This window comes from Scatophagus argus, chromosome 14, assembly GCF_020382885.2.
Source record: "Scatophagus argus isolate fScaArg1 chromosome 14, fScaArg1.pri, whole genome shotgun sequence".
Taxonomy (NCBI): Eukaryota; Metazoa; Chordata; class Actinopteri; family Scatophagidae; genus Scatophagus; species Scatophagus argus.
The window spans coordinates 20,506,243-20,518,507 of NC_058506.1; the positions used below are offsets into that span (position 1 = coordinate 20,506,243).

General features: G+C 42.2%; 1 protein-coding gene across 3 annotated transcripts in view; it reads right to left on the reverse strand.

Annotated features, from left to right (window-relative positions):
* Positions 1 to 11,380, reverse strand: part of myo7ab (myosin VIIAb) — a 30,423-nt gene extending 19,043 nt beyond the window's left edge. For 2 of the 3 annotated variants that reach the window (XM_046410210.1, XM_046410209.1), the window contains exons 1-14: positions 11,143 to 11,380; positions 8,674 to 8,742; positions 6,074 to 6,187; positions 5,708 to 5,860; positions 3,402 to 3,586; positions 3,209 to 3,330; positions 2,619 to 2,761; positions 2,275 to 2,388; positions 1,744 to 1,897; positions 1,541 to 1,617; positions 1,169 to 1,288; positions 768 to 910; positions 445 to 655; positions 60 to 195 (exon numbers count right to left, since the gene is read on the reverse strand). In XM_046410210.1, the coding sequence (XP_046266166.1) occupies positions 60 to 195; positions 445 to 655; positions 768 to 910; positions 1,169 to 1,288; positions 1,541 to 1,617; positions 1,744 to 1,897; positions 2,275 to 2,388; positions 2,619 to 2,761; positions 3,209 to 3,330; positions 3,402 to 3,586; positions 5,708 to 5,860; positions 6,074 to 6,187; positions 8,674 to 8,691 (1,690 nt within the window). In that variant the 5' untranslated portion in view covers positions 8,692 to 8,742; positions 11,143 to 11,380. Of the gene's footprint in view, positions 1 to 59; positions 196 to 444; positions 656 to 767; positions 911 to 1,168; positions 1,289 to 1,540; positions 1,618 to 1,743; positions 1,898 to 2,274; positions 2,389 to 2,618; positions 2,762 to 3,208; positions 3,331 to 3,401; positions 4,172 to 5,707; positions 5,861 to 6,073; positions 6,188 to 8,673; positions 8,743 to 11,142 lie in introns of those variants that run through there. The other variant, XM_046410211.1, reaches the window with a different exon arrangement.
* Positions 11,381 to 12,265: the final 885 nt, after the last annotated feature.

Consider the following 12,265-nt stretch of genomic DNA (forward strand, 5'->3'; position numbering starts at 1 on the left):
AGTGTAAGGCTGATCAAAGATAAAAACGTCCCGCATGACGACGATGAATCGAAACGCACCTCTGGTCTCGTAATGCACCACGCCGGCAAAGTGTTGGATACCAAACTGGGTTTCGTAACTGTTTTTAGGAGGGATGTAGTAGGAGTTGAGCTTGTGCTGTGAGTTGAGCTTATACAGCATCGTAGCATCGGTTCCCTGACAAAAGACAAAGAAGATTAACATCGATTACGAAGAAAGGCAAAACAAACCTTTTTACAGTGAATCATTTTTATTTTAATTTTCAATATCAAAATATTTCAAATGATCTCGCGAAAAGACCAAAACAAGCCCAGCACATCAGCTAGTGAATATATCAAACTGTTGGATTCATCTGCTGATAACTATGAGAGTTTCTAATCATAAACTTGTCCTTCAGATGGACAAACGCACTCCCTCGCATCGTACCTTCGGGAACTTGCTTTCTTCATCGATGAGGGAGATGATGTTCATGGGTTTGTTGGCGATCATGTCCAAAGCATCCTGGTTGTCTGTGAACTCGATGTGCTGCCAGCTGATGTCCTCCAGGTTGTACTCCTCCTGCTCCAGTTTGAAGACGTGCCGGACAAAAAACTGCTGCAGGTTCTCGTTGGCAAAGTTGATGCAAAGCTGTTCGAAACTACCGAGAGGAGGTAGACAGAAGTGACTGACAGACAGTAGAAGCTACAGTTCAGACAAGGACAACAGATCAGAAATGCCAGTTTAAAATAAAACGACTGACAATAAATCACCTGTTGACCATAAAGTTCTCAAAACCAAAGATGTCCAGCAATCCGATGGACCTGCGAATGATGTTACTCTCGCAGGATGGCGGCCTGTATATGGCGGCATTGATCTTATCCACAATCCAGACAAACAGCCGTCCGTAGATCCCCTGGAATATGAACCTCACAGTCAGTAAAGACACTGACCTTTCAATTTTAGCAGCATTCGATCAACAGCTACTGACTGGGTGGCTGTGACGCTTTGAGCACACATGCATGGCTCTCAGAGGATGAAAAACTGTGATCCCCTCATACCAAATGACATTCCTCATCTTACTAGTGACGTTAAGGAAAAAAACGCTGACGGTTTTGGGTTGTTTCATATAAGAGATTTATTGCGTTCCGTATTTGTGGTAAAAGACGAGTACCTTGACAAAAGCGTCCCTGACATCCAGGCCTTGAGCCACGCTGAGAGGCGTGGCCACGCTCTCGCCCCGTGTGATCAGGGTTCGAGTGGTCAAACACACCATCACATCCTTTGGCTCCACCTGAAATGAACGACAAGCTATGTGAGAACGCTCGCGATGGGTATGAAATTAACAAAAGGCACCTTCATAACGCGCTTGTCTTTTCTAAGACTAAATACCAACATTTCTGCATCATCTGACGTTGCAAAAAACCCAATGAGCAGAGACATTTCTGGATTTTGAGCAGGTGATTACTCTTTCAGATACATAATAATTTGACCTTAATTCACCAAACCAACGATTAGACCTTTAGTCACACACACATACACACACCTCCATGAGTGAAGCAGCAGTAATCAGGTCAGGTGATCTCACGACCACACAGGCGTCCAGGTTGTCATACGTACGAGCTGGGGGAGAGGAAACAGATCAGACCACGAGACCTTATGGATCAGTGTACCCTGTATTCACTGTGTGGTTTTATTTTTCGACAATCACAACATGAGCTCTGCAAGTGTATTTGCAGCTCGTCGTACCCTCGAAGCGCAGGTTGCCCATGTGCAGGATGGCAGCCAGTAGCTTGGAAATCTCCCAGTTCTCCGTCTCGGTGAACATGAGCACCTTCATGGCTGACAGGATGCTGGAGTAATCACTCAGGTCGTCACGACCGTCGCAAGCTGTGCAGTTTCCCTGGAAGGTAAAAGACACAGAGAACTTCGTCTTTGCCAGAACAGGAAGTAACCTCCCATTTATTGATTAGTCATGTTAATCAAGTTAACTAACGCAAAATTTAAAATATTCTTACAGAGTAGTGATTGCTGAAGTCACATTTAAGCAAAAATTGTTAATGTTCAAGCATCTCAAATGTGAATATTTGCTGCTTCAGAAACTATAAAAAGGTTTACTGCGTGTCATGATGCTAATGGAACAACGTGCTGACAAACTGTGGCCACGACATGCTAACGTAAAGTATAGATAAAGTGAGGTTTCACGAAAAGCTAGTGTAATAAAAGCTCAATAATAGACATCAGTCAGCGCACAGAGTTTCAGCATGGACGCTCTCTCACCATGGTGAGGTAGGAGTAGTCTGTGGCCAGGCCCAGGCCCAGCTTGGCCTTCATCTCTGGGGCCATCCCCTTCAGCATACAGTAAAATACATGGTAGTTCCTCTCATCTGGAGCCTGGAGAAATAAAACATAGTTTGGTTTTTAACTTTGGAGACTGTATATTATGTAAACAAGTATCATAAGAATTATGCACAGTCACAGTGACGACGACAAAACCTTCTGTAAATGGCATGGAAATGTTCCGAGAACCACCGTATGGCTCGTTAACGTTTATATCTCGCTGTGCTCTTTAGCGATGCTGACGATATGTTTGACGTGGACAGGGTCGTGACCTGGTGTCTCACCTGTCGACACACACGAGACTTCTCCAGCAGGTACTGCTCGATCTTGGCTCCTTCGATGGCCCCTCGCTTGTTGAAGTGGATATCGATATATTTCCCAAAGCGACTGGAGTTGTCGTTGCGAATAGTCTTGGCATTTCCAAAGGCTGAATGAATGGACAAATGGCACAGTGATGTGATGTAGACAGAGCTGGAGGACAGTGCAGTCTGACACCTGTGACTGTCACTATGGTGATGTGGTGTTTGACTGTGTGCAAACATAAAAGCCTGATCGAGCAAAAACGGACTACAAATGATATCCGAGTTCAAGGTTTGGAAGAATTTTAACTTCTGCAAACCCGTCCAAACTGCGATGATGATGAAGAACGCTCAATAGGATGAAAATCTCAAGAGCTGCTCGAGTCTGACCTTAAGATGAGATGGTTTTTCTCAGAAAACTTTAAAAAATGGAAACTATAATTCTTTACAAACAGATGGACTCCAGCTGCTGAAGATCATTTGAAGTTACCGAAAGCTCAACAGCTCTTTTTCAGATTTACAAATACATTTGAGATGATATTTTGTGCAGCGTAAGAACACTGCAGGTGTCTCACCTTCCAGGATGGGCGTGGCCTCCAGGACTTGCTGCTCGATCCAGGAGTGCTGACCACTGATGGCTGCGAGGAACTGCAGGATCAGCTTCGTGCTCTCTGTCTTCCCAGCTCCAGACTCACCGCTGGACCACAGAGAGGACTGTTACACACTCGTACGACACACACACACACACACATGCGCACACGCACTCACCTGATGATGCAGCACTGGTCTTTGTTGTTCCGCTGCATGTTGAAGTAACAGTTGTCTGCTATGGCGAATATGTGCGGCGGCATCTCGCCGATCTTCTTGTTGGTGTACAGGCGGATCTGGTCCGGCGTGTAGATGGGGAGCAGCTGGTAGGGATTGACCGCTACCAGGATTGAGCCTGTATACGTCTGCAGGAAGCCAAAAAACGGAAGAGCTGATGTTTTTGAAACACCGAAAAGGCGACAATCACTTGCTATCATTTCAGACACAGAATCGCTGAATTTAATTTTCAGTATGATAGAAGCAGAGATTGATGTGTATATGACTTTACTTTACCTGCCTCTACCACTTGTCTCACAGCTTATTTTACTCTAATCTGATTGCTGCCGTAATTTGACTGATTGGAAAATGTATTGCAATTATAAAATCAACGAGGGGCTTTGAGAAAGTTGCATTAATCACGTGAAACTGTAATTCTTGCAGCAGCTAAACTTTCTAATAATCAATACAGTTGTGTTTTATCAGTGATCTGATCAACCAGATGTGTTGTAAAATGCTTAAAAAACAAATAAAGAGCCAAAAGAAGTAACTAAGTACATGATCAAGTAATAAGATCAGTCATTAATACAAAAGGTTGCGCTGTAACGTATGGAAACCAAGAGAAGCCATGAATTAGTCAAGATGACGACTTAAAAAACTAAACACATCACACCAACTGTCCTTAAATCTCTCGTGTCGGACCAAAACACACCCCTGACTGTGTTTTACCACACACCAAACCCCCTCAGGTCATCAGGTATGCGTGACGGGTCCCAGAGACCAACAAGCAGCATTTGGTTTGGCGTCGTCTCTGGGATGTGACAAGCAGCCATACAGTGTAAGACTCGCTCTGACTTCGACTCCCTGTCAATGCGGACTAAAAACTTTTATGGTCAGCACTGCTTGAAGCAACTGTGAACCTGATCATTTTGATGTTTTATGTTGTGTTTTAGTCGTGCAAAGCAAAATGAATTTGAATTGCTATTGAATTGAATACAAACACACTTGAGATAATGGAAGTGAAAGAAATGACCCATGGCTGCTCTTACCACACACAGTTACAGCAGGTTAAATGAAAACGTGTTAGCAAAACCGTGTTAGCATAATTTTTGTCACACAAATTTTTCAGTTTCAGTGTTATACTCACCCTTCCACCACAATTTGTCTACATGGAGAGACAAAACAAAACTATTACAGAACTGACTTGGATGCACTCTCAAAGGAACAGACACAAGCAGAAGTTTTTTGTCCCTTTGGTCAACTGAGCTGTTAAGCCTCAACTACTGGACGACATCCACAGTAAACCTGTTTAAGCCTGCTTGGTCTTTGACTAAAGGTCCTTCACAGGTGTGACCAGCAGCATTGTGCCACAGATCGGCTCAGTTTGGGTGAGAAGAAGCTGTTCATGCACACAGAGAATTTCCTCCCTGGACCAGTTACCAAAATAACCTGCTCTTGGATTAATACTGAATATTAAAGCACAGTCAGAAGAAAACAGAAACAGTCAGACTTTGTTCTTAAAGGAGCAACTGAAACAGCTACTTCATCATACATTATAATTAGGGCTGTGGTAACGCTTTGTTATCGCGATAATTAATTAAGGCCAACAATTATTATTTTTTATTTTACCGCGCATAAACACAGATTTTTTAGTGCGTAAGCGAGCAACGGTTAACATGATAATGACAGGTTAAATTGCACAGCCCCTAATTATGATTAGGGCTGAAATGAACTTTTATATTAATTAGTGACTAATCTACTTTCTTGATTAATCGATTATTTTAACAGTCTTTTGATGCGCAAAATATGAGCAAAGTGTGAAAAACCTTATGTTCATAGAAGAGTATGGCAACCAGAAAATACATCAATTCACTGAATATTCATTTAAAAAATCCTGAGCTAATACTGAATCAATCGAATCATCAGCTAATTGTTGCAGCTCTAATTATGATAACTCATAATTAGATATAGCATCATTTACGAGATCTTTATTTGTCGGTAAAGATCCTTGTTTCCACCCCCTCTAAACCTCCAGCACTCACCAAACGGTGACGCTGGGACTCTCTGATAATTGTTTTATTCATAGTAACAAACTCAACTGAGGGTATTGATGGTACAAGTAAACAGCTTAACCTGATTAAGAATCTAGCCGAGCTGTGGACAACAGCCAGGTGAGGAAAATGTCCCAGTTATACCGTGAGCGACTGTGAACGTTTGTGTGCTCTTGTGTTAGTGAGAGCTGAACGGGTGTGCGATGGTGGGGGACTGACATAGATGACGCGTTCATTGTAGCGGATGAGCAGGTTGCGGAGGATGCCGGCCTCGTTGAGGTCGCCCAGACGGATCATGTCCTCCACCCCATGGATGGAGGTCGGGTGCATGGGCTTGATGTTGGTGGCATTCTGAGGGGAAATCCAGTGTTCCTGTGTGGGCGGGGAGAAGGAAGTCAGACGAAATCAGAAGGTCTGAAAGATACATCATGGCTGAATGGTTTGAAAGAAAGATGGTCGGTCTGCGTGCGTTTCTTGCCCAGTTTGACTTATTTTTTATCTAAGAAGCTGCATTCTCAGATGTCGACCATTGACTTAGCAGATACGATGACACTATTACTGATTACTGCTGTGCTGTTGACTCACCCTGCCTTCATCGTCCAGAACCTGGATCTGTCCAGAGTCACACAGTTTGACCACGGCTCCCACGGGGACGTCAAACTCTCGTCCTGTCTTAAGGTCCAACCACACATAGTCCCCCTGCATTGTAAAGCACAGCTCCGCTTACATGTGGCCAATTTTATCTTTAGTTTATATTTAGTTATAAATGGAAAGCAAAATCTCAAATCATCCAATAGAAAATAGAAAATGTACACGACCATCCACTTCCCTCTCTGAAAAACACAACCTGTTACACAGAAATCCAAAATGGCTGATACTGAATACATAACTCAGACACTATGGAAGCTATAATTAATTATAAATAAGCTAAAATATAATAAAAATAACATTAGTTTGTAATACTCTTATAAAGCCGGTGTGGTGTGTGTGTTAGCAAACAATAACACTACAGTCTCATTGGTTTTGTGTTTCAGGTCACCCGATGAATTAAATACAACATTCACTCTCATTTTGGCTCCGTTTTTGGTCTCTACCACCAACATTGACAGAAATTCTGGCTTTTTAGCTGCATAATGTTCGTCGCTAACTTTGGTGCTGAGCAGGTGGTGCACAGAGTGTTTAATCTGCAAACTGGGCTGATCTCATATTTAAGATCTTAATATTCTGAAGTTGTTTTCTTGCATTTGTCGAACATGATGCTCCCCCTGATGAAGTTGCATTGGTTCAACCAACATGTCCGATTGATTTTATTTAACACAGCATTTCTCTTTGCTCCGTGTGTGTCAGCTGGTGGTTATATGTCATTTGCTCTGCTATAATCTTACTGTTTTTGTGCCTGTGATTATTTCATCATAACTAGGAAATATCACAGTTGCATCACACAGCCAAAGTTGCCTACTTTATCTTTTGCCAACTCTCTGAATGGGAGGATTAGGTCTGGAAAAGGCTTAAATCTGACCACTTTTAGACCAATATGAGCATGATGTAACCCCTGACCTTAAAGCTTTATGCTGTTTGGGTATGTAACACAGCCTGTGTTACAGCAGCTGAAATCAGTGTTCCATCTGTTAAGCGACCAGGTTATTGAAGTGACCGCATTTCCAGAAAAATGTATTACAAATTTTAACCAAAATTATATTTAAAAAAAAAAACCCTCACAAAGTTATGCAGTTATTAGGAGCTGAGTCACTGAGATAAACAGTCGGGTGTCATTAAATCATTGCAGAAGAACAAGACGCCACAAGATGACACAATAAAGAGGAAGAACGTTGAGCTCTTTTGGCCACCGTATTTATGTGATATTTCTATTTTCTTTGAAGCGCTATGAAAATGTGCTCAATACATCACACGTGGTGCCTAACACGCTGTACTGTAGAATCACCCTCAGAGTTTCACTTTTTGTTTGGATGGAAGCTGCTGAGGAACACTCAAGTCTCAGTATTCATCCGTCTAGACTGTGACTTTAAGGATGCTATTTTTGCTTCCATTTAACAACACCCAGATGTCGCCCTTCGAATGAGATTCATAGCCGAGGCTCTGAGCTGAGATTAAAACGGCGCAGTGTGTCTGAGTCGTGCCCTGCAGGACTCCGGGTGCAGAGCGGCAACGGGATCTAGTTATCGAGGAGAAACTATTTATGGCCTGATATGAGGTAACCACGTCAGACTGACTGAGGAGGCATGCCGGCTTCTGCTATATTTAGCCTGTTGAAAATTGAAACAACGGCACACAAAATTTCTTTTCTCACTTGACTCACGATGCATGTGTTCAGTTTTTCCATCCAGTTAACTTCGTGCTGTCAGACTTTACGTTGTCACTTCATTTCAACCCAAAAATGTCCACAATGAAATGAAATAAAAAATCTTTCACACATTTTTTTCCTTACACTGTGTGCACATTCTGAAGGACATTTTGCACATTTCATCCTCTTAACTAACAAAGTTCAGCTCCTCATTTAGCATATCTGAATTTCTGTTTCACATTTATGAAGACTTTACTTGTTTCCTTTCTCTTATCATTTCTGTTTTTACTGTTGTGCACAATGTTTTGGCACAGCAAAAATTAGAACAGGTGACTCCTTTATTTGGTTGAACTGACCCTTTAACACACTGCATTTATGCTTGTTAAGCCATTAGAATTTAATTTGTTGTATATGACTTTGACGAAGCAAGAATCTAATTTCTTTATCAACTTCCATCTAATCTTTTACTGATGTTATAACTGCCGTCTGCTTATCTTATCTTTTTAAGCAGGGTTTTCATGAACAGTGTCACCTACGAGGGTGACGTAGTGAATTGGGCTGCTTAAAGACAGAACAGTGAGGGCATCTGCAAGAGGAACGTAAAGAACAGGAAACAAATATCAGTTTGTGTGTGATTGTGAAACCAGGCTAAAACTACCGAGTCCAATCACATCTGAGGAAGGTCAATTTGTTTCAGACCCCCGTCAGAACAATACCAGACAGTGGTGGTCTGGTGGGTGGTATCCCCTTTCCAAAACCAAAACCAAAAAAAGACAAGGAGTTTAAGGGGTGAATAGTCAGTTATGAAAAATAAGAACAAAAACTGAGACGATAAAGAAGAACAGCCTGCAAGATGAAAGCGGGCCGAGCCAACACGACCCACCTGCTGCAGAATGACCATGGTTCAGCCTCGGGTCGATACCAGGACATCAGAAGTCGGCATGTGTGGGCTCTGCAAAGGACACAAGTAGGAGACAACATGCGGCTGAAAGAAGAAACTTAATAATCTTCAGGATGAATTCTACACTCTCGTCAAGAACAAAACCAATGCTTTGTACTCAACCTCGTGGTCAACATCAGTGGAAGTAAAACCCACATTACCAAACACTGACAAGTGACCTCTTTGAAGTACAGTGCAGATAAAAACAGCTAGCAGCTACAAGAACTTGTTTCTAATTTAATTTAAAACTGTATTTATTGACTTTTGGCCACTTGGAGGCAGCAGACACTTTAACTGTTACCCTACAAAGTGACTGTTTTAGTAAACAGCTGAAAACAATGTAATTCAAGTTCAGAGCATGCAGTAAAATTAGTCAGAACAGGGTGAGAGCAACCATGTGGCTCAGCTGGACTTGTGAGACCAGTAAAGGAGGGGCTGGGGGGGTTAAAGGGTCTGGTGGGGGCAGTTACAGGCTTACTTGGATTCCTGGGGCTAATCCCATCGCTTAAGTACGAGCCATAGTTGTTGCAGTTATGACTGCTGAATCATTTGAGCTGAGCTGTGTGTCCTTTGTTACCCTCAGCAACAGTGACGATGGTAAAGTACCAAATACAGAAAGATGGTCTTTTGGTTTGCAGAGTAGAAGAATCATTTTGTTTACACTGTGAAATTTTGTAGCCGTAAATGTGGTATACTCTGATTGATGAAAGTGTAAAAGTAGAATTGTGTAGTAAAAACAGAACGTCAAACACACAACAGACAAAGTGAAATGGAGGTGAGATTACCTTTTTAGCCCACTAATTCATTTTAGCACAAACAAATAAATAGCTTGTGTGGCCCAGATGTCATAGGGGGAGGGGCTAAGCATATTAATGGGCCATTAGTGGATTGATAAGTAGATTAACATTTAGTTGGATGTGCCTCACTACAAAACTTAAGAATGTTTATTTAAGACAAATTTTATGCTGGAAAATCAATTTTATACATAAAAACCCCCACAGACTCCTCTCAGATGGGAGCAGTAGACCTGCTGGAGAGCAGCACTGCAGATGTACAACATGCAGTTCATTTTCAGCCAAGTTCATCCATACCCGACGCAGCAAGTCACAATATGCTCAGCTAAAGCTGAGACGAGCCTCTTATCCTGAACTGCAGGGTGCTAATCTGGCAACCGTCCCAAACACGGACCTTACAGATCTGTACTTAAATTTACAGCCTTCACTGTGCCCACAACCCCACTTCATAACCTATAAACCCAGATGCACTGGTTTCCTGTCACAGTCTCTGGCCTAAAAAAGCTGCAATAGCAACAAGCACAAAGTAAATCTCAAGTCGACGCTCCTGAAGAAAGACTGCAGACGCTGCTGTTTTCTGGTAGCCTTGCATCTAAGTTATGCGCGTATTATTGCTTTCCAGAAGCTCAAATTTAGCAGTAGCTCCCAGGGTCAGTCGCTGTCAGTTCTGAGTTTGGGTCTCGGTTTTATGTCTGTGCAGAACAGCAGAGGTTGCAGGAGATTTCTGTGACAGGGAGCTAAATGCTAACGTCATCTAGCACTAAACACAAAGCACAGCTGAGGCGGATGGGAATGTCATGAATATTTTATGTTTTTGGTAGTGAAATTAAAGGTCTGGCCTGCTAATTATGCTAGATGGAAGGCCAGAGGATCATTGAAATTGGACAAAAAGTTGTGGACAAAATTTCATGTTTAGCTACTGAGATATTTTAGTCTGCACAACACTTAGTGCCAATGTTTGACCCTCTGGTGATCACCAAGGTCGGTATGACTCACCCTTTAGGGAACATGAATGTCCGCACAAAATTTAACAGCAACCCCTGCAAAACTTACTTTATTATGGACCAAAGTTTGGCACCACAAACAGAGCTACAAACAAAGTTGTGGACCAGAAACCCTGAAGTAGTGTTATTAAAGAGGGACTCAACAAGTGTTACGTGCTACTCTTTAGTTCTGTTAGTTTCCCAGCTCATATATGATGACTTTATTGTTCACTAGACCCTAAATAATGGTGACGTATTATAATTACAACTGTACCTAAGATGTTAAGCTAGCTTGTAGCTTAGCATGAATGGAAAGTAGCTTCACAGATACCTCTCATTCATCAGTTTTCTACCTGCTGTCTTAGATCTTCTACTGTCTAATTACTGTTATTGCAGCGAGCACAACCACATAACAACAAAGACATTTCTTCAAGCACTAAATGCAGCACACAGATATCAAATGATTGGATGTGTCTGCATCACAGCTCATGAGACCCCAAGTTGACCTGCTCGCAGATTTTCATGTAATGACCACGAAGCAACCTTGCTAATGCCTTAGCTGCTAATCTGCGTGTGAGGCCTTTAATGCTGTTTAAACAAGCATGTGTACTGTATGTGTTTCGGTTCTCACTCACATGGCAGGAATTCGGGGGCACGGAGAGGCGTGAAGCGTTCATCCTAAGTGTAATGATTCCAAGTCTTCCATGAGTTCTGTGGTTCAGTCGCTGCAAAAACCAACACACAAGTGATTGCTGACTTTATGACACTGTTAAAGCAGAATTCAGTGCAGTCCTGCCATTTTTTACTTCACTTCCAAATCATATATATTACTTTCAACCCCAGTTATCTGACAGCTTTAGCTGCTTGTCAGAAAGAGGATTTTTTCCCCACTTTATTTTTATAAAACAATAGCAGAAGTTGCAGTCCTGCTGACGGATTCGTTCATAGCTGCGCTCGGTTTTGAGTCCTGTGTAAAGTCCATTCAGGCTTTTTTCCTCCAGTTATGCTTATTGAAATGTTTTGATGTTTTGTTCTTCAGTCTCCATATACTGGAGATCTGTGTCGGGGGAGCCTTTTATCCCAATTTACGATGCAGCTTTTTTACTTGCAGCTTCTTTGACCAAAAGGAAGAAATAAAGCACTATAGCATTTCTTTCACAGACCATTGCTCTAAACTGTTGTGTTTTTTACATTTTCAGGTGAACTGTACTTTTACATTTGGACCTGGAACCCTGCAGCCAGTTCATGCAGCAGAGAATAAAGACTGGAAACTGGATGAAACAGCTGGCATAAAAGAAATATCTACCAATCAGCACCTCTGAAGCTCAATAACTAACACTGTCAGATCAAATATGCCCAAAATCTCAAACTTCCCCCTCGATGAAGCCCCAGCAACCCAGTGGGGGGGTTCAGTGTAAGGAGAACGACTTGAGCAGTAACACACTTTTAAAAAAAGATCGTAGTGGGTCAGTACTAAGCAGAATTATCAGTGGTGGAAAACCAGCAGCTCAGGACAGGGAAGTCGCTGTGCTGAACTGCTGCTTTGTTTAAAGCTAATTCACATTTTTCTGGGCTCAACTGCGGTAAATGTGAGGCCCAAGCCAAACCAGGAAGTGGGTCACAATACCAGTTTATTATATGATCAGCATCGCTTATGTAAAATCACTGATTCCACCTTGGGAGAACATTTGGTTCAAGACATCTTGTTGTTTAAACAATGAAGTTCATTCTTGTTCCTCTGAAAGTCCTCACTTGAGG